We start from the raw sequence: 26704 nt of genomic DNA on the forward strand, positions 1-26704 counted from the left end.
CTCTCCTGTGTGCTGCCCAGCTGTACACATCTCCAGGAAACTGAAAAAGTGATTTCACCACCACAAAAATGCAATCTTCTCCTGCTCCATGACAATGCAAGGCCTTATCTAAGTTTGCAGACTGAAGGGGAGTTACAAAACTACATTGGATTATTCTTCCTCATCCACCCTAAGACCATCTTGCACCTTCTGACTTCCATCTGTTTGGCTTCCATAGGAAGCAGTACATGGATGATCGACAGGTTATTGAGCAACAAGATTTCGGCACCAATGTCGACCAGTAGAGTCGTACCATACAGACATACATGCCCTGCTAGTAAGGTGGCATAAGACCGTCGCATTGAATGGAGTAGTTGGAAAATTGGGTTTCGCATCCAAAGGAGTGGGAAAGAATATGGTTTATTGGGATCCTGAATAAAACCAACCTGCTTTTAGAAAAAATTGTGTTGCATTATTTAATGAATGCCCCCTTGCAGATACAGGAAGGGACTCCACAACATCTTCAAATTGTTTACTGTACAGCACCCAGAAAAACTTGGTGTTTAAACCAAATCATCTGCTGTCCAGCGATAGTGGCTTCAGCACTGCCGATGTGTGGCCTTCCAGAAGTTGGAAGTTCGTGTTATATTCCTCCCCTGTAATCAAAATTACCTAACCAGAATTTGTGCTATTCTGAATGCTGATTAATGCTTCTTACCAAATACTGATATTCTTGTGCACTTTATATACAATTTAATTACAAACTAACAACCAGACATTGAATGTAATTGATAACCTCCTCTGTTATGGCTAGCAAATTGATGATGGTTCCCTTGTAAGTTTGGACGGGTAGTCTTCTACTATGTGCTGGATTGTTTGTTTTTGCAGCATTGCATTCGCAATTTGGAGTTGTTATCTCTCCCCATTTGCAGAGGGTGTCAGCACTTCTTCCATGGGTAGTGCAGTTGTCCACATTTTGTGTGACTGATTGAAGCTGAGCAGCTTCTCACATGTCGTATGTAGGCTCCTCGAGAGACTTCTATGTAACAGACTGACCCTCAAAATATTGGAATCAATCTCAGACAAACGTGCAGAACTCCAACCTAATAGAAGCTGCATTGATCACATCTGTAGATGACGTGGCTGCTTTCACAGAGGACAATGCCTTTCATGTGGTAAGCTATGCCAGTGACAGGACTGGAATAGGTGATAGCAGGAAGATGTATGGGATGGGTCTTGATTATGTGTGTATTGCAACGATACAAGCCATGAGGCAACGGGTTGGTAGCAGGAGTGGAGAAGAGACTGAAATGGATATTGTGTAGGTTGGGTGGGTGGCAAAATATCACTGTTTGTGTTTGTGTGTGTGTGTGTTGTGTGTGTGTGTGTGTGTGTGTGTGTGTGTGTGTGTGTGTGTGTGTGTGTGTGTGTGTGGGAGGGGAGGGGGGGGGGGGGAGGTTGGAAGGGGGGATGATACCTCTCATGTGATTCTGAAATTTAACGAGGAATATCCTTCCCTTCCCAATCCAAATTACTTATTTATTTATTGTCAAATAAGTATTGGGCACAAATGCCCATCATTGCAGTACCTGCACTATATATGATAAAATATCTTACAAAATATATTTATCTCTTGTGTATAGCATATTCATATGAATGAATGTAACTCCTATATGTTCATATATCATATTTTAACCCCATACCATGTTAATTTATTTACAAATTACAGTCCAAAAAATTGTATTTTTTATCAATGAAAATGTCCTCTAATGAATGTCTATGTGTACTGAATTATAAAGACAGCTTTTAAAACTCAAAAGAATGAGTTACAAATTTCTGAAGACCATCATTAATAAGATCCCAAGTATACTCATGACTTTGACTGCAGTATCCTGAAACTTAACATCATTTTTTAGTTTGTATGTAGATGTGAATTTGAACCAAGTACTTCACAGTGGTTTCTTGTGATCAGAAGAAATCTTGGAGGAGTTGGATGGAGAGAGGAAGAGGGAGGGCTGGGGGGTGGGGGAGAACAAACCACAAAGGACTTATCCGAATGAGATTGAGATTGGTAGATGTGATGTACATGTACAGACAAACAAACGATTAAGATTTCACAAAAATTGACAATTTATTCAAGAAAAAGAGCTTCACAAATGGCGCAAGTCAATAACATACTGGTCCACGTCTTGCCCATATTCAAGTACTTATTCACCTTAGCACTGATTGTTTGAGATGTTAGATGTCTTCCTCTGGGATATCATGCCAAATTCTGTCCAACTGGTGTGTTAAATTGTCAAAATCCTGAGCTGGTTGTAGGATCCTGCCAATAATGCTCCAAACATTCTCAATTGGAGAGAGATCTGGCGACCTTGCAGGCAGGGTATGGCAAGCACAAAGTCAAGCAGTAGAATCTCCCACTGTGTGCAGGTGGTCATAATCTTACTGAAATGTAAGCCAAGGATGGCTTCCCATGAAGGGCAATGGAACAGGTTATAGAATAACGTCCACGTACCACTGTGCTGTAGGGGTATTGGGAATGACAATCGCTGGGTTCCTGCTATCAAAAGGCATGGCACTCCGGACCATCACTCCTGGCTGTAGGGGTGTATGGCAGGTTGTTATCCCACTGCTGACTGGGGTGTCTCCAGACATGTCTTCAGCCTGGAATGTCACTGACTGGAGTAGAAATGTCTTCAGTGATGATACCTCTTTGAAATAAGCCCTGATGATCAGCTGCCTGAGTATATTTGGGATTTTAAGTTTCTGTCAAGAAAATAAAAAATAACTTGGGACTTTATGCTATGGGGTTAAAACGACTTGATTCCTTATTACACGCCAAAAAAGGTCCTGGTAACATTTGGACAATTATCTAAATATATGACAGTGATAAATAGCAAATAAAATTTGGATTATTATGTGACTGTCAATGTTGATGTGATTTACAATAACAATTATAATTTAGCTGTTTCTATCTCAAATTAGTAATTTCATTTCTAAGCTGTGTTATCTGTCTGGTTCCAGTCATAGCCTGACAAGCACTGTTAAACACGGACATCTTACGTTCATTATTCAATAAGGATAAGAGTATTAGTTCTGTCTTCATTGCATGTGGCTTTACTCCTGAAGCATTCCCACAATGCATATTTTATCAGAGTTTTTCTTGCTTATAATGCATCTTACAACATTTTAACAAATAGTAATTTTTTTTAAATGCAATGGTGCAACAAACAGTAAAGAATTCAAGCGAGTCTCTCGGGACACCCTGTATAACGCGGCATTTTTGCCTCTTCTTGATAAGATGTGAAATTTCTATGTGATTTGACTGCAGTACGAGTTAAGGGTGAATGTTTAGGACAGGTCATGAACCTTCATCATGAAGAGGAGGACTGGAAGGAGGGCTTGAATAGGGAGGGACTAGGATACCACATAAGTTGACCTAGCAATGGAATACTACTTTCGGTGATGGGAGTAAACTCTGGGTTTGTTGGTGTCACATGAAGAAATTGCAAAATCATTTTCTCAAGCCATATCAAGTATACACACCAATTTTTGTGACCATAATAGAATATACCTTAGCATAACATGAGTTTCATGATCTCAGAACCCACTTCAGAAACCACTGCTGCTAAAAGTTTCTGACAGCACATACTATTAACTATAACTTTGGACAAATGCACTATCCCAAACTGGGTTAACATATACAAGTGTCTGAAAACCCAGTATTGAGTTAGCACTGTCCTGCATGATCTACCTCAGGTTTAAAGAAGTAGCAACTAGAAAATTCATACATGCATAAACAAAACCCATTTGTCAGAAATATTTACAATATAGTCATATTACAGCTAGAAGTTACCTCGGTGTATGCAATCAAGGTGACCCAGAATGTTTTTGTAGGCCTTGGGACACTCAGTGTTCCCCACAAGAAGACCATTAATGGCAATGGCAATGAAAGAATTGTAGGTGACTTCACTTGTTGCAAAAAGACAACAAAGTAGCAAACTAGTTCTGAGTGTGAGATTATTGCAAACCAAAGTGCCAGGAATAACCGAACAATAGGTGGTTGATCAGAAGGACTCAATTCTTGCTGATCCATTTCTTCCACACTTGGTGGTTCCAACCCACTGCAAAGAAAGCAAAAGGATTACTATAAAAACATATGAGAGAGAAATACACAAATGTGTTTTAAATACTAAAGTTCATTGAGCTGACAATAAAGATGTATGAATCAATTGTTATCAAATAGTACCCATGCCAAATACAAAAAATAAAATGAAGAGAGGTTATAAAAATTATGTTGCGATTCCGGACAAAAAGAAATGGCAGCCTAGCTTTAATCATCAGTTCTATGGGCTCACATGGCTTGTTACTGAAAAAAGTTCTACAGTCCTTGCAGTGCAACAATCCGAGATAACTACAGCTAAAGCAAGAACTTATGTGTAAGCAAGTGCCTATGGACACAAATAACTGACCAGATCTAGGTCTCACAATTTCTAAAATATCAGCATTCAGCATGAGGCTAAGCTATTTGACTTTATACATACAAAATAAGACTGAAACAACTTTAGAGTATGTCTGAATTAGGTTAACAACAGGGGACTGTATTTATATAACTTAAGAGTTGAAAGTTTAATCATTAAGAAAAAATTATCAATTTATTAATTTTAACCTGCCACAAAATATTAGTTCATTCTAGGGGGCAAACAAAATAATTTTAGGAAAAATACATAATGGGTCAACACAAACTGAAACACAAAAAATGACTTGTGAGTATTAAGGAGTAAAGGAAACAACTTACCAACTAATAGAAGTGTTGCATGGTCAACTGGCAAATAAAAAAGAATGAAACTTCATTAGTTTTCAGACAGATCCCTTTAACAAGCTAGCGCACACATACATATGCACATACGTGCACCCCTCCTCCTTGCCCACCACACACACACACACACACACATACACACAGTGTCAACTGAAGACACCATTTTGTGTGTGTGTGTGTGTGTGTGTGTGTGTGTGTGTGTGTGTGTGTGTGTGTGAGGGGGGGGGGGGGGGGAGTTGTGGAGGGGGTCATGGAAAGGCACATGAAATACAGGGCATGCACATGTGCATTAAATTTTCATTCTTTTTTGTCTACCTGTTGATAATCAATGCTTCTGCTATTTAGTGAGTTGTCTCCTTTACTCCTAAATTATTTACATTTTGTCTGACATTTTCAAACTATATTTTTTGTAATTGTTTGGGAGAAGTGAAATCGTAGTGTTTATACAAACTCCAGTTGCCTAAAAGCAAATGCAGAGGAAGCTCTCTTATGTACACATGAAGCACAAAAACTGGCCACTCCTGAGAATTGTCAAGTCCGGCCATCTGCATGATATGGCAACACTGTTTATCATGTAATTGCCTGGAGGAAGTGTTCCCTTTTGTTTGAGCTATTACAGTGCTGTATCTGCTCGTGGTCTAGTGGTAAACATTGCACAATGTAGCAGCAAAGTTGTGAGTTCAAGTCCACTCATTCCTTTATTTTTCAGGTGGATTTTGGCTTTCTGCTAAAAGCGTAAGACAAACATCAAAGATAAGTTGCTTTAGTTTCTAGCCCATCAATAATAGCAAAACCTTCCACAAAAGATCTCATGGCAGCATCCAGATCAGAAAAGTTTATGCTCAAAAGCTTCCTTCCTCCCACAGTGGCCACAGGCAACCAGCCACATGTCACCTACCTCTTGGTGTCTGTCATTTGACCAGGTGAACATAGTGCAGTGAATCTTGGGCATGTTTACACTCTTGTATGCATAAGCATAAAATATTTCCTATTGTAGTTTCATTTTCTGTGTGCAATACTTTATTAAGCAAGTGAAAACCGTACTGTAACACAGCGCATGTATTTTAAGTTCTAGTATTTGTCTTGCAGTTACGAATTAATTTGAATACTTGAATTTCATGAACATTGTAAAATAGATCCATGAGTGAAAAAGTTTTGGCATTTGCAACATATCGTTCACTTTGAGTTTAATAGAGGGCTGAAGGTAATAAGGGAAGCTTGAAGGGTTTGTGTTGTGTGTGGGGCGAGTACTATAAAGAAATGACATCACAAAAAGATGTTCCTCTTTCAAGAGAGATCATTCTGGCATGAATGATTCTCTCCATTTAAGGGGTCTCAAGCGATCAGCTGCAATCATTTAACCTTCACATGACATCTGCATCCAACAGGCAATGTTCAGAAATAGAATGTAAGGTAACTGCATGCTCTAATTCAAAGCAACAAAAATCAAAGGGGCAGCTATTACTGCATTTCTATTTGAATTTCATCAATTTGCTCAGAGCATTCCTATGTAATATTATTACTAGTGGTGAGTTATGATGCTTTTATGTTAACTTCTTACAAAGAAATTAATGGCTGAGCCTTAACAAAAAGACATCTAACTGAGCAAAGGGCACTGTGAATAGAGTATTTTGCATCTGGTGGCACAAAAAGCATATTGCACACACAAAAATAAATAAATAGCTAAAAAAAAAAAAAGGAAAAAAAAAGTAATCCTGCCCAAGGGTATATCCATTGCGGCTAGCATTTCTTGCCAACAACTGTGGCGCATTTTTCGGTCAAAATGTAAGAAAAACTACCAACACAACTGCATCAAGTGTTACTACTACACAACAATGCACTCTGCTGGTTTCACAAATCCATAGAAGTAATTCCTGATGCACTCATTCTTCTGTTCTCATGCTCTGAAAGCTTCATTTTGCCACACCTTATCCAACAACCATCAAGAACATTCATCTCTGGATGAAAATTCATGTCAAACCTGACTTGACAACACCTTCAGCTCCAAACGAGTAAGTTTCTACAAGTATGGAATTCGTAAACTACCTGGGCACTGTCAGAGAATAAACTGTTGATGATTATTACAACAAAAGTTTGTAAGATTCAAATATACAAAATCCAATTCGTAACTACAAGACAAATACTAAAACTTCAAATAAGGAAATAAATAATAAATACATCCACAGTAACCTATGCACATTGTGTAACTGCACAGTTTCACTCCATTAATAAAAGTTATTCAATGTGCAAAATCAAACTACAATCAAAACAATTTTATGATTATCAATGAAAGACCAGAAATGTGACCAAGGTGTACCACACTGCATTCACATTGTCAGATGGCAGCATGCAACAAATAGGTGGTGCCAAGTGGCCAGTTGCCAGTGGTCAGTATCCACTGTTGGGTGAGAAACTCTCGAGCATAAACAGATCTTATCTTGGTGCAACTATGAGCTCTTTCACAGAACGTTTTGCTATTACTGGTGGGTTAGGAAATGAAGCAAATTATCTTTGAGGTTTCATCAGACTGATATCTTTAGTACAAAGCCAAAACACAGCTGTAAAAATAGCAGAACGAGTGGACTCGAACTTGTGACATTGCGTCTACTTTCTGTGGCATTTCCCGCTAGACCATGGGCAAAAACAGCATAGTAACAACTCGAGCATAAGACAGTACTTTCTCCAGACACTTCTGCATCTTACACTACTGCCAGATAATATAGATGGCCAGATTCAGAATTTGGAGGGACGGCTACCTTTCGTGCTGTTAAATTTACACACATAGAAAGAAGCAGCACATTAACTGGCGACATTTACTACAGATCAAGCAAATACTGTTCGCAGTGCACATTACATAGTCCATATCACAGCAGCTTTCTCAAGGTGATACGTAACACTTTTATTCTAAAGGGTAAGCTGCTATTCACTGAAAGCCAAGAAAATGTCCTACTGACAGAGAATGCTTTCTTCGCTATCAGTTTAGTCATTCTCTGCTAGTGCCATTCGTTTCCTCCTCCTCCTCCTCCTCCTCCTCCTCCTCGACCAGTATTCTTTTAATATCCATTATTTTAATTTGTTTTTGTACTTTTTAAATTTATCATTTCCCTTTTGTATATTTTTATGTATTACTTTATGCTTGATGAAAAATTTGAAGAATACCAGTGTAACATTTATTTCAACTCAAGATATCCAATTTTCCACCACCATAAAAAGTTTATCAACCGCTTTCCTTCCAGAAAACTGCAATACAGTGACTTAACTTCATTCATCCACCATAAAATAAGACAGTGAGACAAAACATTACACCAAAATAGTAAAACATGTGACTTCTATTCTGCTTTCTTTTAAATCTAGCTTAGGAAAACAGGACAGACAAAGTTAAATTAGGCAGACATTCAAAACAAGAGAACTCAAGCCACTCTTCAAATGCATTAGAAAGTTCAGAATGTGGTATAATTCATGTCAGTACAGCTATCAGAAACTGAGAAACACCACTTATTTTAAATTCAGTTCTATCACTGAGATTAGAATAGACTGGTTTTTTGTTTCACAGGTCTACAGTAAGGGGATCCTCAAGGACGTAAAAGATTTTACAAAATGTGAATTCATAATACATCTTAAAAAGGGGTTATGATAATGCTTCTTCCACAGTTTTTACGTGAAACAGTTCCCACGGATGTGGAGTAAATAAAAAAAAAATAAAAACATTTTTATTTATGAGAGTATACCAGAGTTGTCACAGGCATGTAAAAGTATATACTCTGAGATGCGTAAGAGATTCTGCTGGCCATTAAAACTCCAACACCAGGAAGAATAGCACACACCAGAATTTTACTTATTGTGCATATACAGTACAGTAGGATAAAAATGTTAAATCTGTTTGTGATCCAGCAGTATACAGGATGCAAAATTTAGTACACAGAGTTGCCACCTATGCAACCAACAGTGGCTATAGCCTGGCTGTGCAGTAAGCCGAACTCTGGTTGGATGACAGATACCACAATGTCATGCAATGCTGCTGCATCTGTTTGCTAGCGTTCATTGTTTGTAGTGGCTGGCAAATGGTGGTGAGCCAGTCTCTTTGCAGCAAAATTAGCTGTTTACAGCAGGTGAGAGAGATTGAGAACATGTTGGCCAGGGCAATAGTCACTACCATCTGCATTGAGGTAGGTAATGCCACCATGAGCACTATGTGTCGTACGTTATCTTGTTTAAAGATAATGTCACGAAGACTTTAAACAAAGGGCACAACTTCTGGTCTTAACGCATCAGAAAAGTAATGGCTGCTGTTCAAATTACTGGTGCTACAAACCATAAATAGTCATGTTGTGCAATCAGTGGCACCTCATCCATCACACCAGGTGCTGGGCACATGTAACAATGATGATGGATTACTGGAACTGTTTTTTTCGCTTTAGGGTCTCAACCTATAGGTATATCCATCACAATGTTGTACACAGAACCAGAAAAAAAAGGAAAGATCAGGTCATGCCATTCCCACATCCTGTGTTGCCGCTGTGCGTATGAGTTTTGGTACACTACACTCTGCTGCCTGTCAAGGAAAGCTGCATGAACAGTCACCATGCTGACAGTTTGTGGTACTCAAGATATCATTGCACTGTCCAGGTGGATACTTAGGTTGGAAGATAAAAGCCCATTTCCTGTGTCATGGCATGTAATTTGGTTATGATCCTGGATGGCTGAGCAAGCAGTATATCAATGGATAATGATTGTGTAGGGCAGATGGAATGCTGCATGGCATTGAGTGTGGTCTCTTGAACCCATCTATTCCACATTTACACAAGATCCTGTACCTGAATCAAATGATTTAAATTATGTACATTATGAGACAAATGAACCACAATTCACAAAATCCATTGGATCCTGACCAACACGAGCAGCTGTATCATGGGATGATAAACCGCTGTCTTGTTAGGCCAAGATCTTAATGCTACTGAATTCTGAAAAAGGCTGGTATACTTTTCCCTTTCTTACATGAAACATAACATGAAATTGTAGCAGAGAACCAACAATCAAATGTTATTTCTGAATAAGACACACTGTGTAATCTTTTCTTATGCGCACAACATCCTTACTTCTGCAGTTGTGCTGAAATGATAATTACTTGCATACCCAAACACATTGTGCATTTCATGCCAATTTGATGTTTGTTGCACACTGTCTTCATGGTGTTGCAGTTTTAATGGCTAGCACTGTGTATCTATTACACTACCACAGTCGTGCATAACAAAATAGAAAGGGAAAAGCTACGGAGTCCTGCTTGCTAAATAATGAAATATCAACCTGCAGACATCACAAAACACATCTGGGGTATCACCTTGGATTATTTGGCAGTAAATGATGTAGTTGAAAGAGGACCAATTATAGTTTACTTTTTTTAAAAAAAGTTTATTAAATAAGAGCGACACACGTTGGTATTAAAAATACAGTTCAGCTTGAGAGGAAACTTTGAAACTTGCACAAAATCAACATGAAGAACTGAAATCTTGTCTTTTTTAATTTGAAATGCTCTGTATTTCTCTCTGTAAAATGAATTTTGTTTCATACAAATATGATCAATATTGTCTGAGACACTAACTATCTTCCAATATGTTGAACTGCAAGCATCACACCCACTCTTGTGTAACTGTACATTTTCAGGTATATTACTTCATCTATGCTCTAAAGTCTAAGAGGTATAAGTGTCCTTGATTTATATTTCAACCAGCCTGATCCCTAATTGACAAATGAATTAAGATATGCTGAGATAAGGCTCATATGTTTCATTTGTCTCTTTGCACAAATGACTGATGTAACAGTTTCCATCCTTTCTGTACAGCAAATCCCAAGAATGTAGAAGTTTCCCCTAAGGAAGATTCAGAATAAATCATCAAATTTGTATTTGCAATACGAGTGATAAATAAAATATGTTCTGCCAAAAATTATGATCATGATCACCCTCTACCAGTGGCAGCTGCATACACAATAAAACCTGTTAGGCAAGTTAGAAAGAAGTGGTCACATAATAAAACTCAAGAAATCAAGGATAGTTTGAACTCAGTTATTTGCAACTGTGTACCACCACAGTGGTTCTGTATTACGAAACTTTGATATTTGGTGTTTTAGAAGCTGGTTTATATTTTAATGATACTAAGGCCTGAAGACTGGAACTCAACCACGATGCAAATACAAATATCAATTTTTCCAGAGTTTGTTACACATACACTCAACTGCACATGGAAAGTAAGTCAGAAGCAAACGAAACTTTAACTTCAACAATATTATGAAAAGCATACATTGTTACTCACTGTTAAGATGACACATTCAGCTGCAGACAAGCATTATGAAAAGAGTGTTACATATGAAATTTCAGCCAAAGCCTTCTTCTGAAGAGGGGAAAAAAAACACATTCACACAAGCAGAAGCACATGCACGTGTTCTCACATGAAGATATCAGCAATGATCCTGAACCTGGAGTTTGAACTTTTGGGAGGCTAGGAATGCTTCCCCTACATGACCCATAAACAGGTTAACATAGGAGGGTGCTACAGAGGTGCCGAAGGCTGTGCTGCTGATTTGGTTGTATATCTTTCTTTCACAGGGGAAGTAGTTGTGTGTTAGGATGTAGTTAGTAAGTTGTAAGACAAAAGAGTTAGCGGGTTTGAAGTCAACAATGAGTAACAGGGTTCCAGGAGGTAAAGAGGTGGGAATGGTGTAGAGCTGATGAAGAAAGTGGTTGGTATCTTTGATGTGAGAGGCTAGATTTTGGGTAATAGGTTGGAGACATTGGCCAATGGGGATCAAAATTCTTTCAGTGGGAGCAAAATATCCAGCTACAATGAGGCATCCAGGATTGTTGGATGTGTGGACTTTAGGGAGAACTTAGAAGGTGGCTGTTCAAGGTGCCATATGTGTGAGGAGGCAAACAGATTCAGGGGACAGGTTCTCGTAAGGGCTTCAAGCTTCAACCAGGTATTTGGAAATTATGTTGGAGTTCTGGGATGGGATCACTCTGGCAGAGTTTATACGTGGAGGAGTCAGATAACTGGCAGCAGCTTTCCATGAGGTAGGTGTGGTGTCACCGCCAGACACCACACTTGCTAGGTGGTAGCTTAAATCGGCCGCGGTCCATTTAGTACATGTCGGACCCGTGTGTCGCCACTGTGTGATCGCAAACCGAGCGCCACCACAAGGCAGGTCTCGAGATACGGAATAGCACTCACCCCAGTTGTACGACGACTTTGCTAGCGACTACAAGGACGAAGCCTTTCTCTCATTTGCCAAGAGACAGTTAGAATAGCCTTCAGCTAAGTCCATGGCTACGACCTAGCAAGGCGCCATTAGCCTTACATAGTTTGATAGTTATCGTATGAAATGTCTCATCAAGAACGTTGTAAACCAATGACGGATTAAAAGTTAAGTAGTCCAGAAGCTACGTACTTTTCTTGCTACCATTCATTACGTATCCTGTTCCAGACTTCACGCCAGTCGGCGTGTGTGTACGCGTGCCTTTCTTTCGGCTACCCGTCACTGTGGACTGGCTGCCTTGTCAGTCCACAACAGTAGGCACTGTGATTCAAAATGACAGTTGTTGAATCTCTGCCTGCAGGTTGGACGATTAGGTCAGGATCTGTTTTGAGATAATTTATGGCTGTCCTTTTGTTCTACTGAAAGGTTAGTATTCTTAGGATGGGACCTGGACCATGACAGTGAGGCAAAGTCGGAGGTAAGGAAAGCCAGGAAGGTGAACAAAGGGGGATTAGTTCGAAGGGGCAAAAGGGGGGGAGGAGGATCGTGGTTGGATGGTGGTATCAACTGGGAGAGGAAGAGTTCACTGTTGGGATGGGGTTGGATTTGGTTGGAGGGATTGGTGAAAAGAAGGGTGTCAACTCAGGGACTAGGAGAAGAAGAGTAGGTCTTTGACAAGCCCACCATGATTAAATTTTGGTGCAGAGCTGAAGGTGAAGCCTATAGATAGGACTGAAACTTCTGTAGATCTGAAGACTTCCACAGAAAGGTTAAAAAGAGCTTTCTGGGATTGTTTACACTCTGGGTTTAATCGAGTATTGGTAGGGAGTTTTGGGGGATGTGACAAGTTGAAAAGGTCAACTAGGCAGGGCCTGGGCACTGTAAGGAGGAACACTGTGGGTAGGGTAGGGGTTGGATAGTAGTGCCCCTAGATGGCAGTAGGACATCAGCGGGTTGGATAGCTTATGGACACAGTTTCTGGAATGCTCCTCCAGGTGCTGGAGTGCAGGGGATTCAATTTCAGAGATGTCATTTATGTAGTGTGGAACGCACAACACCAGTATCTTGCAGAGGGACCAGAGGTGATTCTGTGATGCCACTGTGACAGAGATGTGTTTTTACAGTACCAAGAATTGTAAAATGTGAAAGTCAATGTGCAAGGAATTTTTATGGTTCAGCTGCTTTTTTTGTTTGTTTATGGAACAGGACGTGAGACTGAACCCAGGCATAATACCTGCCCAAACCAGCACTTATTGTTCCAGTCCTGTCACAGGCTTGTCCTACCCCATCAGAGGCCAGGCAATCAATGAAAGCAGCCACGTCAGATCTGCAGCAATCATCGAAGAGCTTTTTAAATTGGTATGACTACCAAACAGCGGTCCATCAGGATGAATGGCCAGTGCCAAACTGTGGCAAAGAGCATAGCAGACCACCTTGTGATATGCAATTGAACATAACATGCTTGATTTCAATGGCTGCTTCACAAACTGGGCCATCTGGATCCTCTCCTTCACCACTATCTTTTTTGACCTGTGCAGCTGAAAGCTATTCTTGCAACATATTCTCTGCTCCTAAAATAGTCCTGGCCTCAGCCTACGGTAACTTACTGTCTCCATACCCACCATCCAATAGTTTCCACCCTGTCTGTCCTATCACCTCCTCCCAGTACAGGTCCTGTCATTCTCATTGTGCGCTGCTCTCTGCCAGTGCACTCACTGGTCTCTTCTTCTTCCCTGCTCATCTTCTTTTTGCTCCCCATCCACTCTCCACCCACCCCACCCCCACACCTTGTCCCAACACTGCACATGGCAGCCTTGTCCTCTCATCTCTAGTCCCTGCACACACTGCCAGGCAGCATCGATTCCTCTTCCTCACCCATACCCTGCTAGACCTCCCCCTTCCCTGTCACACACCAGATTGTTGCTGCCATTCAATGAGATTCAGTTGCTTTTTGGATGAAGCGATAGCATTCATAAGGTGTGTTTATCTGTGTGAACATGCGTGTGGTTTCCTTTTCTAAAGGAGGCTTTGGCTGAAAGCTCATATGTGACATTCTTGTCATCATGTCTGTCTGCAACTCAATGTGTCATCTTTATGGTGAGTACTAATCTGTTCTTTCCATAATACTGTTGCTCTTCCAAACTGGATATTTCATGGTTCAGACTTCTATTTCCAGAACTATGCTTCTAGAACCATACAAGTGCTTCAGATTTTCTGCAATCTTCCTTGGTCAGTAATGAATAAACATCTACACTATGTGATCAAAAGTATTCTGACACCCCCAGAAACATTTGTTTTTCATATTAGGTGCATTGTGCTGCCTGGTACTCCTTATCAGTGACTTCAATAGTCATTAGACATCGTGAGAGAGCAGAATAGGGTGCTCTGCGGAACTCATGGACTTTGAATGTGGTCAGGTGATTGAGTGTCAATTGTGTCATACATTTGTATGCCAGATTTCCACACCCCTAAACATCACTAGGTCCACTTTTTCCAATGTGATAGTGAAGTGGAAACTTTAAAGGACACGTATAGCACAATAGTGTACAGGCCAACCTTGTCTGTTGACTGACAGAGACTGCCGACAGTTGAAGAGGGTCGTAATGTGTAATAGGCAGACATCTATCCAGAGCAACACACAGGAATTCCAGATTGTATCAGGATCCACTGCAGGCACTACAACAGTTAGGCGGGAGGTGAGAAAACTTGGACTTCATGGTCGAGCAGCTGCTCATAAGCCACACATCGCGCCAGTAAATGACAAACAACACATCGCTTGGTGTCAGGAGTGTAAACATTGGATGATTGAACAGTGGAAAAACGTTGTGTGGAGTGATGAATCACCGTACACAATGTGGCAATCTGATGGCAGGTTGTCGGTATGACAAATGTCTGGTGAATGTCATCTGCCAGGATGTGTAGTGGTCATGTTTTTCATGGAGGGGGTTAGCACCCCTTGTTGTTTTACATGGCACTATCACAGCACAGGCCTACACTGATGTATTAAGAACCTTCTTGCTTCCCACTGTTGAAGAGCAATTCAGGGATGATGACTGCATCTTTCAACATGATTGAGCAACTGTTCACAATGTACGGCCTCTGTGGAGGGGTCTTAAATAGTAACATCCCTGTAATGGACTGGCCTGCACAGAGTTGTGACCTGAATCCTATACAACACCTTTGGGATGTTTTGGAATGCTGACTTCGTGCCACCAACATCGATACCTCTCGTCAGTGCAGCACTCCATGAAGAATGGGCTGCCATTCCCCAAGAAACCCAGCATCTGACTAAATGTATGTCTGTGAGAGTGGAAGCTGTCATCAAGACTAAGGCTGGGCCAACAGCGTATTGAATTCCAGCAATACCGATGGAGGGCACCACGAACTTTTAAGCCATTTTCAGCCAGGTGTCCAGATACTTTTGACCACATAGTGTATATAAGGGGGCAGTCAAATGAAAATGAGTCAGAGAGAGAGAGAGAGAGAGAGAGAGAGAGAGAGAGAGAGAGAGAGAGAGAGAGAGTAAATTAACTGTTTATTATTTCAAAACCAATTGCAATAACTGTTAAAACATTTATCCTACTGAGAGACAAGACAGTCATTGCTTTCACGGAAAAATGTTAGCAGTTGTGTATGGAACCATGATTGTACCCAGACATGCACATCATTGTCTGTAGTAAATTGAAAGCTATGAATGTCTTTTATCTGGGCTCCAAAAATATAGGAATTCCATGGGGAGAATGGGTGTATGGTGAATGTGTAAGGGCTTCCCAATGTAACTTCTGCAGCATTCTTGAAACAACCTCGGCAACATCTGGGCACTTGCTTTGTTGACAGGTTGTTTTCTGCTACAGTGCATAAGTTTCACTGGGAAGCCTTTACACATCCTCCATAAGTTCTGATCTCTCTTAAGGTGATAACTGTATTTTTGGAACCCTGAAGGAAGACATTCATGGCCACTGATTTGCTTTGGACAAAGAGGTGCACACCTATGTACAATTGTGGTTCTTTAGGCAACTGCAAACATTTTTCAGTAAAGGAATTGACTATCCTTCTCTCATAGCAGTGTATTTATTTTGTTCCCATCTGTCTCATTTTCATTAAACTTGCCTTGTGCATTTGACTCTGTGAGTGTTCTACTTTCAATTCAGAAAAAAAGCATCATTAATTAAAAAAAAAATTGTAATACAAGTTCTGCAAACAAATGTCAACAGTTACCTACAATTCCAGCATGTCTGAATCTGCCTTAGTCAGCACACATGCCAAGGTCTACCTTCAATAATTTGGCCAGAAATGTTTCTAAAAATCTTAAAATATTAGCACTTCCAGGATGGGGAACCGTCTTGTGCATGTCTTCCTTAACACTGAGGATATTGAATGACACGATCAATGCAGTATATGTCCTGATGTATCTGACAAATAAAAGCTAAAAACAGTTACATACGCTTCTTGAAACACACTGACAGGGTACATTTGCAGCCCTAAATATGTTCAGGATTTACTGAGCATCTACAGAATCCATACATTATATGCAGCAACTAGTGAACAAAGCACCTATTATGTTATGTAATACAAAAAAGGGTGGTGGAAACTAAACATGACTACACGGGTATTGTGATTATCTCTCTCTCTAAAAAAAAAAAAAAAAAAAAAAAAAAAAAAAAAAAAAGGGTAAGTATAGAATACTGTCATCATGGAATTTCAAGGACTGCTCCTATGCTTGCAGATAATAATCACGAATTGAAGATCACAATTTTTATTTTGTTTAATCTTCAAATGTTTTTCATCACAGTTGTGAGATCTACTGTGAGATTTTTTCATTCATTTGTTCAGAAATACATAGACATCAGGTTTTGTTGTTTAGATTACAACTGTGCTTCATTTGACCCCGTTTTTTTGCATTTTGGTTGCACTAACAAAGCAAATATAATTCAGCCGCAAATCTATGTTAATATAGCATGACATCTGCAATGTCTGAACAGAATTTTTGTTTCTAATATAATTTCTAAACAATGTATTCTGGAAGAATAGCAGCATACACCCCTTTTTGATGCTTACTATTGCTGTAATTGACCTGTCCTCAGTAGCACGTGGTTATTATTTGCCCGCTAAATGTGTTGCGGTGGTTATTTTTGTGTGTAAAGTGACCTGTGGGGTTCAGTAAAATTTTGTGAGGTTCTGTTTTGGAAAACTGTTATGTGTGGTTTGTTATTTATAAATTATGTTGTTTATTCAGAAATTCTATAAATTACTATCTTGCCGTGGCTTACATGCACTTTCTGCTGCACATTTACGTGTCGGATGCAGTGTCAACAACCATTTCTCGCATGCTTTTGTTTTCGGTGATGACTGCAAAGTTCAAAGTTGCTTGGATAGGTTTTCATTGTAATTGGGGGTAAGGGAGGAGGGAGAGCGAGGGGTGCAAAATGACAATGCAGGGTGAGGAGTAGTGACAGGGAAAGGAAGGTGTGGGGAGAAGAAGAGAGAGAGTGGTAAGGGGAGGGGCAGATGGTGCTGAGGGAGAGAGTGGTAAGGGGAGGGGCAAATGGTGCTGACGGACCGAGGGGTGGCAGTGGTAGGGCTAGAGACGGCCAGGTGAGGGAGAGATTAGGAGAGAGGGAGAGGGGGAGAACGAGAGGAAGGGGCAGGGCTGGGGGAGAGGACATGAGCAGATGAGAGGCGGTGATGGGAATCAGAGAACACGGTGAAGGCAGTCAAGGGGGGGGGGCGGCGACAGGAGTTGGGGTAGCGACAGGGAGGGGGGGGGAGCGCGCGGCGACAGGGAGGGGGGGCGCGCAGTGGCAGGGTGGGGAGGGGCGCGCGGCGACAGGGAGGGGGGGCGCGGCGGCAGGGAGGGGGGGGCGCGAGGCGGCAGGGAGGGGGGGGTGCGGCGGCAGGGAGGGGGGCCGCAGCGGCAGGGAGGGGGGGTGCGCGGCGGCAGGGAGGGGGGGTGCGCGGCAGCAGGGAGGGAGGGGGGGTGCGGCGACAGGGAGGGAGGGGGGGTGCGGCGACAGGGAGGGAGGGGGGGTGCGGCGACAGGGAGGGATGGGGGGCGCGGCGACAGGGAGGGATGGGGGGCGCGGCGACAGGGAGGGAGGGGGGGCGCGGCGACAGGGAGGGGGGGCGCGGCGACAGGGAGGGAGGGGGGGGCGCGGCGACAGGGAGGGAGGGGGGGGCGCGGCGACAGGGAGGGAGGGGGGGGCGCGGCGACAGGGAGGGAGGGGGGGCGCGGCGACAGGGAGGGGGGCCCGGCGACAGGGAGGGGGGCGCGGCGACAGGGGGAGGTGGTGATAGGGGGGAGGGACGACGGGTGTAGGGGCAATGGGGGGGAGGGGCGATGGGGGGAGGGGAGAGGTGATGGGGTAGGGGTGACGGGGGAGGGTAGGTGGGGGAAGGGGGAGGGTAGGTGGGGGAAGGGAGCAGTTAATATGGCTGAGGGTGTTGGGGCAGAGGGAGAGTTATAGTGTAGGGGAGAGGGCGGAGGGAGATGTTGGGAGAGGGTGGGGTGGTGGGGAGAGTGTCAGGGTGTCTGGGAAGTGGGAGGGTGAGGGTGGGAGGGAAGAGGGAGGGTGAGGGTGGGAGGGTGAGGGTGGGAGGGAGGATATGGGAGGGTGAGGGTGGGAGGGAGGATATGGGAGGGTGAGGGTGGGAGGGAGGATATGGGAGGGTGAGGGTGGGAGGGAGGATATGGGAGGGTGAGGGTGGGAGGGAAGAGGGAGGGTGAGGGTGGGAGGATGTGGGATGGGGAGGGAGGTTGTTGGAGGGTGAGGGAATGTCGAGGGTCGGTTTGTGGGGGTGGGATGAGTGGGGGATGGGTGAGTGAGGGGGTTGGGATCACTGACTGGAAATGGTTATTTTCGGCTACTTGGTGACCACTTCCAGCCATTTATGGGAGTCATGTTGTCAAACAACGATGGAATTATGGATGACAGTGCAACGCCAGGCTAAAGATGGTCCAGCAGAATATTAGGAGGCATCCCATAACCTTTGTCATCTCAGTGTATACTTGCTTTGATCAGTTTATCTTAGGCAATTATGGACATTTTAATCTCTTGTGTAGTATATTGTTTTTCTGTATGCCACATGCATTCCTTGTTTTCTTATAATCTATATTATTACATGGCTAACCTCTTCATGGTTTGAAGTTCATGAGCCATTTTGCACATTACCTATCTAGCCATTTCCAGGGGTAACAAATATTTGATTTTCATTATTTCAATTAATTATTGACTGAATTTAAAAATTTATAATGCACTCATAATCTATTCTTCATAAGGTATAATTTTATGTTAAAAGTTTAACGCAATAAGACAAGTATTGCAGTAAAAAAACAGTGCATACAGCGTGAGGCACTGTATCTTAAGGTGTGCAAATTACCTACTAGGTTGTATTCATCCAATATCTGAGATTGAGAGCATTTAGCAACTTCCAACAAACCTTACACAAAATGTCAAACTTTTGATAAACTGTTTCTCACTGATACTCCACACAAAAGATGAAAGGAAGAAAGTTTATCGCTACTATACTTTGGCTGTACATGAATTAAAACTTCAGCATCAGGCACAGTGTTTTAATTTATAACTTGTTTACTATTTAATCTACGCACAATACATTTTGCAGACAGTATCCATGTATACCACTTAATGTAGCTGAAAAATTATATCACTTTATGACATGCAGTTCAGAAGATAAGATGTCGCACACATTCAGATGTATGAAAACTAGTTTCTGCTTAAAACAGGGGGCAAAGTACCCAGATGACATTCATCCAGTCCCTCAGAATGAGTATAAACATAATTTCGAATCTTTTCTAAACTTTTTCTTGCTTAGATGACCACTGTCAAATATTTAACACTTTAAAATTCATTTGTACTGTAATCACAAGTTTCAAGGTGTTTTATACATAGGAATTTGATTACTTATGGAATTAGGGGTTTAATGGTGCTTCCAGTTCTGTGGGTTATTTCGTTGTCTAATGTCAGTATGTGACATGCTTTCCTGTTGTTTGTGGTTTCTTTATCCTCTGTACTTTGTGTGTCCTCTGCTGTATGATCATGTAGTTTGTAACCATTTTCTGTGGGAATCTGTCTGATTATAGTTAGTCCTTACATGTAGCTATCTGTATCTACTGGAATTCTGTTCAATCTGTGTAGGAAGTATCTGAGTCTGGCCTGATTGTGTGCTACGGTATGGATAGATCCATTGTGTATTATTGTTATGGTTGCTGTAGGTGTTTTGTATATTTTGAATTGTTGTTGGTGGTTTCTGCTTTCTACTGTGTTGCCGAAAAAGTGACTTTACTTGTTTATTTTGGTTTCAAGAGTGACATGGGTTTTTGGGTGGGCAGTATTGTTGTCTGTGTAACAGTAGTAGCAGCTTATGTGTTTCATGTACCTAGCATACTAAGTCATCAACATAGTGATTCAATATACACTCCTGGAAATTGAAATAAGAACACCGTGAATTCATTGTCCCAGGATGGGGAAACTTTATTGACACATTCCTGGGGTCAGATACATCACATGATCACACTGACAGAACCACAGGCACATAGACACAGGCAACAGAGCATGCACAATGTCGGCACTAGTACAGTGTATATCCACCTTTCGCAGCAATGCAGGCTGCTATTATCCCATGGAGACGATCGTAGAGATGCTGGATGTAGTCCTGTGGAACGGCTTGCCATGCCATTTCCACCTGGCGCCTCAGTTGGACCAGCGTTCGTGCTGGACGTGCAGACCGCGTGAGACGACACTTCATCCAGTCCCAAACATGCTCAATGGGGGACAGATCCGGAGATCTTGCTGGCCAGGGTAGTTGACTTACACCTTCTAGAGCACGTTGGGTGGCACGGGATACATGCGGACGTGCATTGTCCTGTTGGAACAGCAAGTTCCCTTGCCGGTCTAGGAATGGTAGAAAGATGGGTTCGATGACGGTTTGGATGTACCGTGCACTATTCAGTGTCCCCTCGACGATCACCAGTGGTGTACGGCCAGTGTAGGAGATCGCTCCCCACACCATGATGCCGGGTGTTGGCCCTGTGTGCCTCGGTCGTATGCAGTCCTGATTGTGGCGCTCACCTGCACGGCGCCAAACACGCATACGACCATCATTGGCACCAAGGCAGAAGCGACTCTCATCGCTGAAGACGACACATCTCCATTCGTCCCTCCATTCACGCCTGTCGCGACACCACTGGAGGCGGGCTGCACGATGTTGGGGCGTGAGCTGAAGACGGCCTAACGGTGTGCGGGACCGTAGCCCAGCTTCATGGAGACGGTTGCGAATGGTCCTCGCCGATACCCCAGGAGCAACAGTGTCCCTAATTTGCTGAGAAGTGGCGGTGCGGTCCCCTACGGCACTGCGTAGGATTCTACGGTCTTGGCGTGCATCCGTGCGTCGCTGCGGTCCGGTCCCAGGTCGACGGGCACGTGCACCTTCCGCCGACCACTGGCGACAACATCGATGTACTGTGGACACCTCACGCCCCACGTGTTGAGCAATTCGGCGGTACGTCCACCCGGCCTCCCGCATGCCCACTATACGCCCTCGCTCAAAGTCCGTCAACTGCACATACGGTTCACGTCCACGCTGTCGCGGCATGCTACCAGTGTTAAAGACTGCGATGGAGCTCCATATGCCACGGCAAACTGGCTGACACTGACGGCGGCGGTGCACAAATGCTGCGCAGCTAGCGCCATTCGACGGCCAACACCGCGGTTCCTGGTGTGTCCGCTGTGCCGTGCGTGTGATCATTGCTTGTACAGCCCTCTCGCAGTGTCCGGAGCAAGTATGGTGGGTCTGACACACCGGTGTCAATGTGTTCTTTTTTCCATTTCCAGGAGTGTATTGTATTATATTGATTAGGTATTAGGATTCAATCAGAGATTTTGTTTTCAGTGTGACTGAGGAAGATATTGGTCAATAAGCTAACCACTGGCATTACTTCCTGTTGAAAGAAGAATTCATCCTTAAACTTGAAATAATTTTGCCATGTAATTACTTCCAAAATGCGTGTGTGTGTGTGTGTGTGTGTGTGTGTGTGTGTGTGCCTTAGCTGTCTTAATTATTGTTTGTTTCTCCAATTGGTATGTGGGTGTACATTAATGTGGTGACAAATGAAATTAGTGTAGATGTGTTGAGTACACTGGTTTTGTGGATTAGGTAACTGGCATTTTCTAAGCTCCTGTTGTTTGTATATGTGTTGTGCACAGTTCTGAAATTTGTCAGTCATCTGACTGGCACACCAGGTTTGTAAATTTTTGATGAACTGCTTAATGTGAGTGCTCTGGGAATTTTCTGTGTCTTTTTCATTTGGCTTTAAGAGTGTGTCGATTTAGTATTTTTTAGTAGTTTTTGTATGTCTCTTTGCAATCTTTGTGAAGTGTCACTTTCTAGTCTCATCATCTGGTTTTTTGTGCACTTCAGTGGCTTCTCAGTAACGTCCCTCTCATACAAGATACTCAACATTCTCCCCTTGTCTGCTTTTGTGATTGTTGTTCTGTGTGTCTTTAATCCGTTGTGTGTGTCTTTGGCTGTTCTCTGCTCTGTGGCTGTCTTGTTATGATTGATGGTAGCTGCAAAGAACAATATCCTTAAAAAACAAACTGGCAGTAAGTGGGGCATCAAACCTATTGTGTTCTGCTTCAGAACTTTGCTTTCCCACAGCTGAGTCTGCATGTCCTGTCTCATCTAGATCAGCATATGAAAAGAAGATCAATGTAAGCCTTACCGAAACCTGTATACTGGTCACAGGAAGCATAAAGCCCACTCCACTGGAAAAGCTCTACCAAGCTTCAGGTTTCAGCAGTCCCAAGTCTCATAGGATAGCTCATGAACATAATGAGCAGTTTAAAGAAACATTTGATGAACACCATCCATTACATGGTAGCCTTTATAGATTAAAATGCCTACAATCAAGATAATGGTCCCTCAATTACACCCTCGATGAACTTCCTGTCGGCTACCCTACTTCAGAACATCCACCAAGTGGTGATGAATTGATCTATAAGTAGCAGAAAATGATAAACTGTGTCAGAAATAGTGTAGCCTCTGTAAAAATCAATCTGATAAAATGGAGCCTATTAGAACCTGATGACAAAAGCATAACTGTGGAGAAATTGCACATTTAATGTGCTGAAACTATCCTGCACATTGGTCCCCAGATGACCTCTGGCTAAGCAAGCCTGAAGCTTTTGATTTAGACCAGTATTGGGCTGAAACATTGACAGTACTGGACATGAAAAAGTAAGTAAAGTAAGTTAAAAAACAGGCCTGGCCTTGGTGGCCAGAGACAGAGGTCACGTGTGTATGAGTTGTGCTTGCATGAATGTGCATGTGTTTTCTATGTTAGACAATGGTCTTTTGGCCGAAATCTCATATTTATAGCAGTCTTTTTGTTGTACCTGTCTGTGACTCAGTATCTCCTCTATATGGTGTGTTATTATCTATCCTTTTCATAATATTGTTATTCTATCTTGGATTTTCCATTGTTTAATCATCTGCACCATTTATTACCAACAGAAGAAAATTACAACGCCAAGAAGCTACCATAATGAGCAGAAAAGTCAGCAATGATCAAACAGTACTCTGCAGCGGAACATTATCCAACATCCAAAGCAAACTGTTAAACAACACACACACACACACACACACACACACACACACACACAAATTCAAACTTCATGGTCATCAACAAAAACAAAACAGTAAAGCAAATGACTGTCAACACTTTATCTGACATTTACAAGTGCAGTGAAAAGTATGTGTAATTCATAGCAATGTAGTAGCATCCAAAATTTGCCAATGAGCATGAGTACACTTCAGTCGTTGCTGATCTACATCTGTAACACAATCTATAAATTGCAAACCACATCAAATAGTTTAAAGAAAACCTCACAAAATTTTACTGATACCAACAAGTCAATTCAAACATAAAAAAGTAAAAACAACACATTTAGCAGGCAACTAATAACCAAGTAACAGAACAGGTCAACTATTGCAATGACAAACATCAAAAAGATGCATATGCCACAATTTTACCACAATACATAGTCTAGAAGTTATGTTCTAAACAAAAATTCAATTTAGATGCTGGTCTTATAACCATGTGTTGCAGATGACATGCTGTATTAACGTAGACTTATAGATTTTTGTTTGCAAGCATATATCACACACAATTTTTAAAAAAGTAAAGTACATATTTAAACTAAACAAGAAAATCTGATGTCAGTATTTTCTAGCATAGATAAAATTTGTATGTATGTATTTCAGAAACAATGAAACAAAAAAAAAAAACCACTGTAGATGTCACAACCATGACAAAACATGTTTGGTGATTAAACAAAACAAAAATAGTGTTCTTGCAAGAAAGAAGCCCCTCTTTGTTTCATTATTAAGTGTAGAATACATTTCAAATCACTTTTCTCCCCAGCCTGAATGTTGTAAAAAAATCTGAAGGTTATTTGTGGACTCATCAGAAATCATCAATAAATATGTCTGTTATTTGTAAAGTCCATTAATGTTTTTAAAATCATATCAGTTGTTCAATCAGCATGTGTGTACCAAGGTGAGGAAGGCCTTAATTTAGACCTTCTTTTCTGACATCCTTTGATAAAAGAAGTTACTTGTATACCTTTTACCTTGTCATTATTACAGTGTATGCCATTAATTTACCATCCTTGAGGAATGTCAGGAAGCAATCTGTCTTATTCCAAGGATTAATTAGTTTTTTTATGCAAATGGTGTTAAGGGCAATTCTGTGATCTTCCATGGTGCATGCCACTCATATGTTGCATATTCAAGAACATTATTCATCTCATTCTCTGAAAAGGAGATGAAGCTGATATGTAGATGTGTTCAGCTACAGTAGTTAACTTCACCCCCTATTGTATCAAAAGCTATGATACATACTGGGGGAGTTGTTTAATGCGCTGGTATTTGACTACATTATTGCTGAGGTCATCAATCACCCTTTCGAGTCAGTTCATTGTGTAACCAATTTCTCAGCAGTCATGCCACATAAAAAAAGAGAGAATGAATCAACTGACCAAGTTAAGCACTATAAAGCAACTTAAGAAATGCCCTCACATTTTTGTACACATTTGTAGGCACTGAACATGACACCAGTTTTATCACAGAAGATTCATTACTGCATTTTAAAATACTTCAGTGATAAATTTTGTGCATTCAAAATCCAACTAATATGATGATTTTATTTATGCCTCTACAATAAAGACGCATAGCTCAGACTATGGCAGGAAGGAGACATAACTGGCAAGTCTGTAGGGTGGGATAGGATCTGCATTCAGTGTCGTCGTTTATTTTCTGATAGAGCCCCATAATTGTTGCAAAACATAGCTTAATGTTTTGGATTAACAAATGAAAAATTATTCAAGCAGCTGTACCTTACAATGAGGATAGCATCAGGCAGACTGCACTCCAGTGAAAGAGTTACGATGACAGGCAGCCTATCTTCAAAAGATACCACTTACAGACTACTTATATGATGAATTCATAAATTATTACAATCTTTTCTTCTTCGTTTTCAAGTTGAACTGAATGAAGTGAGAGGAAAACTTTCAGAACAGCTGAGTACACTGACTAAATACACTCATAAGAAATCAAAGACATTGACAGCCCCGTCAGAGATATATATATATGCTCAGTTACAAGATAAACTAATTGAGATTAATCAAACTGAGAGATAAGTAGATCAATATATTAGCCCTCCCACATGCATGACACAGCATACAAAGAAAGAACAATAAAATCACAGGAAGTAGGAGACATACAGAATCATGTGAACTCTTCATCATCATTATTATTGCTGTTGTCTCAGCTATTATCCATAATGTAAAATGAACATAATTTCAGGCATTCATTACCAAATGTTATACAATGCATGTTGAAGCAAATATTCAGAAGGAGAGTTAATCCAACTTTCTAACTTACTGTGTTTTAAAATCTCCATTTTTATATCATGTTAACCGCTTCTTCCGTCGGTACTTGGTAGAACAACAGAACCAATATAGCGATTTTCACTTTTTGTAATGGGCTACAGCATTAATTTATTGGGTCAACTGGTTTTTGACTTACAAGGCCATCTTCAGACTTTAACTGACTAGTGTTTGGAAACAAGTTGCAAAGTTTGTAAACAACATTGAAAAATATGTTAAACATCTAGACTGAGTCAAAACCACACAGTAAATGACATCTTTGACAGTGAGCTGGTAATGTAATTTTAAAAGTAAAAGTTTGTATAGTAAATGAATATAATGGGAACAAAGAGGAAATACATTAACAATAAACTCTAAAACTGTGCCTACATAAACAAACCCAATAAAATAAAATAAAATTAGTAGTTGACAAGGCTACTTCATGAGCTATTAAATGTGGAAAGTGATACAGAAGCCAATTAAAAGAAATAATTAACAATTTTAACACCAGAAGATATGGAGTACATAGGAAATCTGAATAAAGTAAAATTAAATCAATAAATACAGGGAAATGGAAGGATATGTAGGCATAGGCAGTGTGGGAAGTGATAGAAAACTGGGAGGATTATATGAAGTTTAGAAGAGGGGAAGTATTAAGCTGTATTCAGTCATTTATGATTACATCAGGGTGTTTGTTGAATTCCAGGACTTCCAA

At 41.3% G+C, this 26704-nt stretch overlaps 1 protein-coding gene across 1 annotated transcript in view; it reads right to left on the bottom strand.

The window, feature by feature from the left end:
* Positions 1-26704, bottom strand: part of LOC124799297 (piezo-type mechanosensitive ion channel component) — a 715678-nt gene that overhangs the window by 122178 nt on the left and 566796 nt on the right. The window contains exon 36 of the mRNA XM_047262884.1: positions 3836-4103. Within this exon, the coding sequence (XP_047118840.1) occupies positions 3836-4103 (268 nt within the window). The remainder of the gene's footprint in view (positions 1-3835; positions 4104-26704) is intronic.

This window comes from Schistocerca piceifrons, chromosome 5 (genome assembly GCF_021461385.2).
Source record: "Schistocerca piceifrons isolate TAMUIC-IGC-003096 chromosome 5, iqSchPice1.1, whole genome shotgun sequence".
NCBI classification, from domain to species: domain Eukaryota; kingdom Metazoa; phylum Arthropoda; class Insecta; order Orthoptera; family Acrididae; genus Schistocerca; species Schistocerca piceifrons.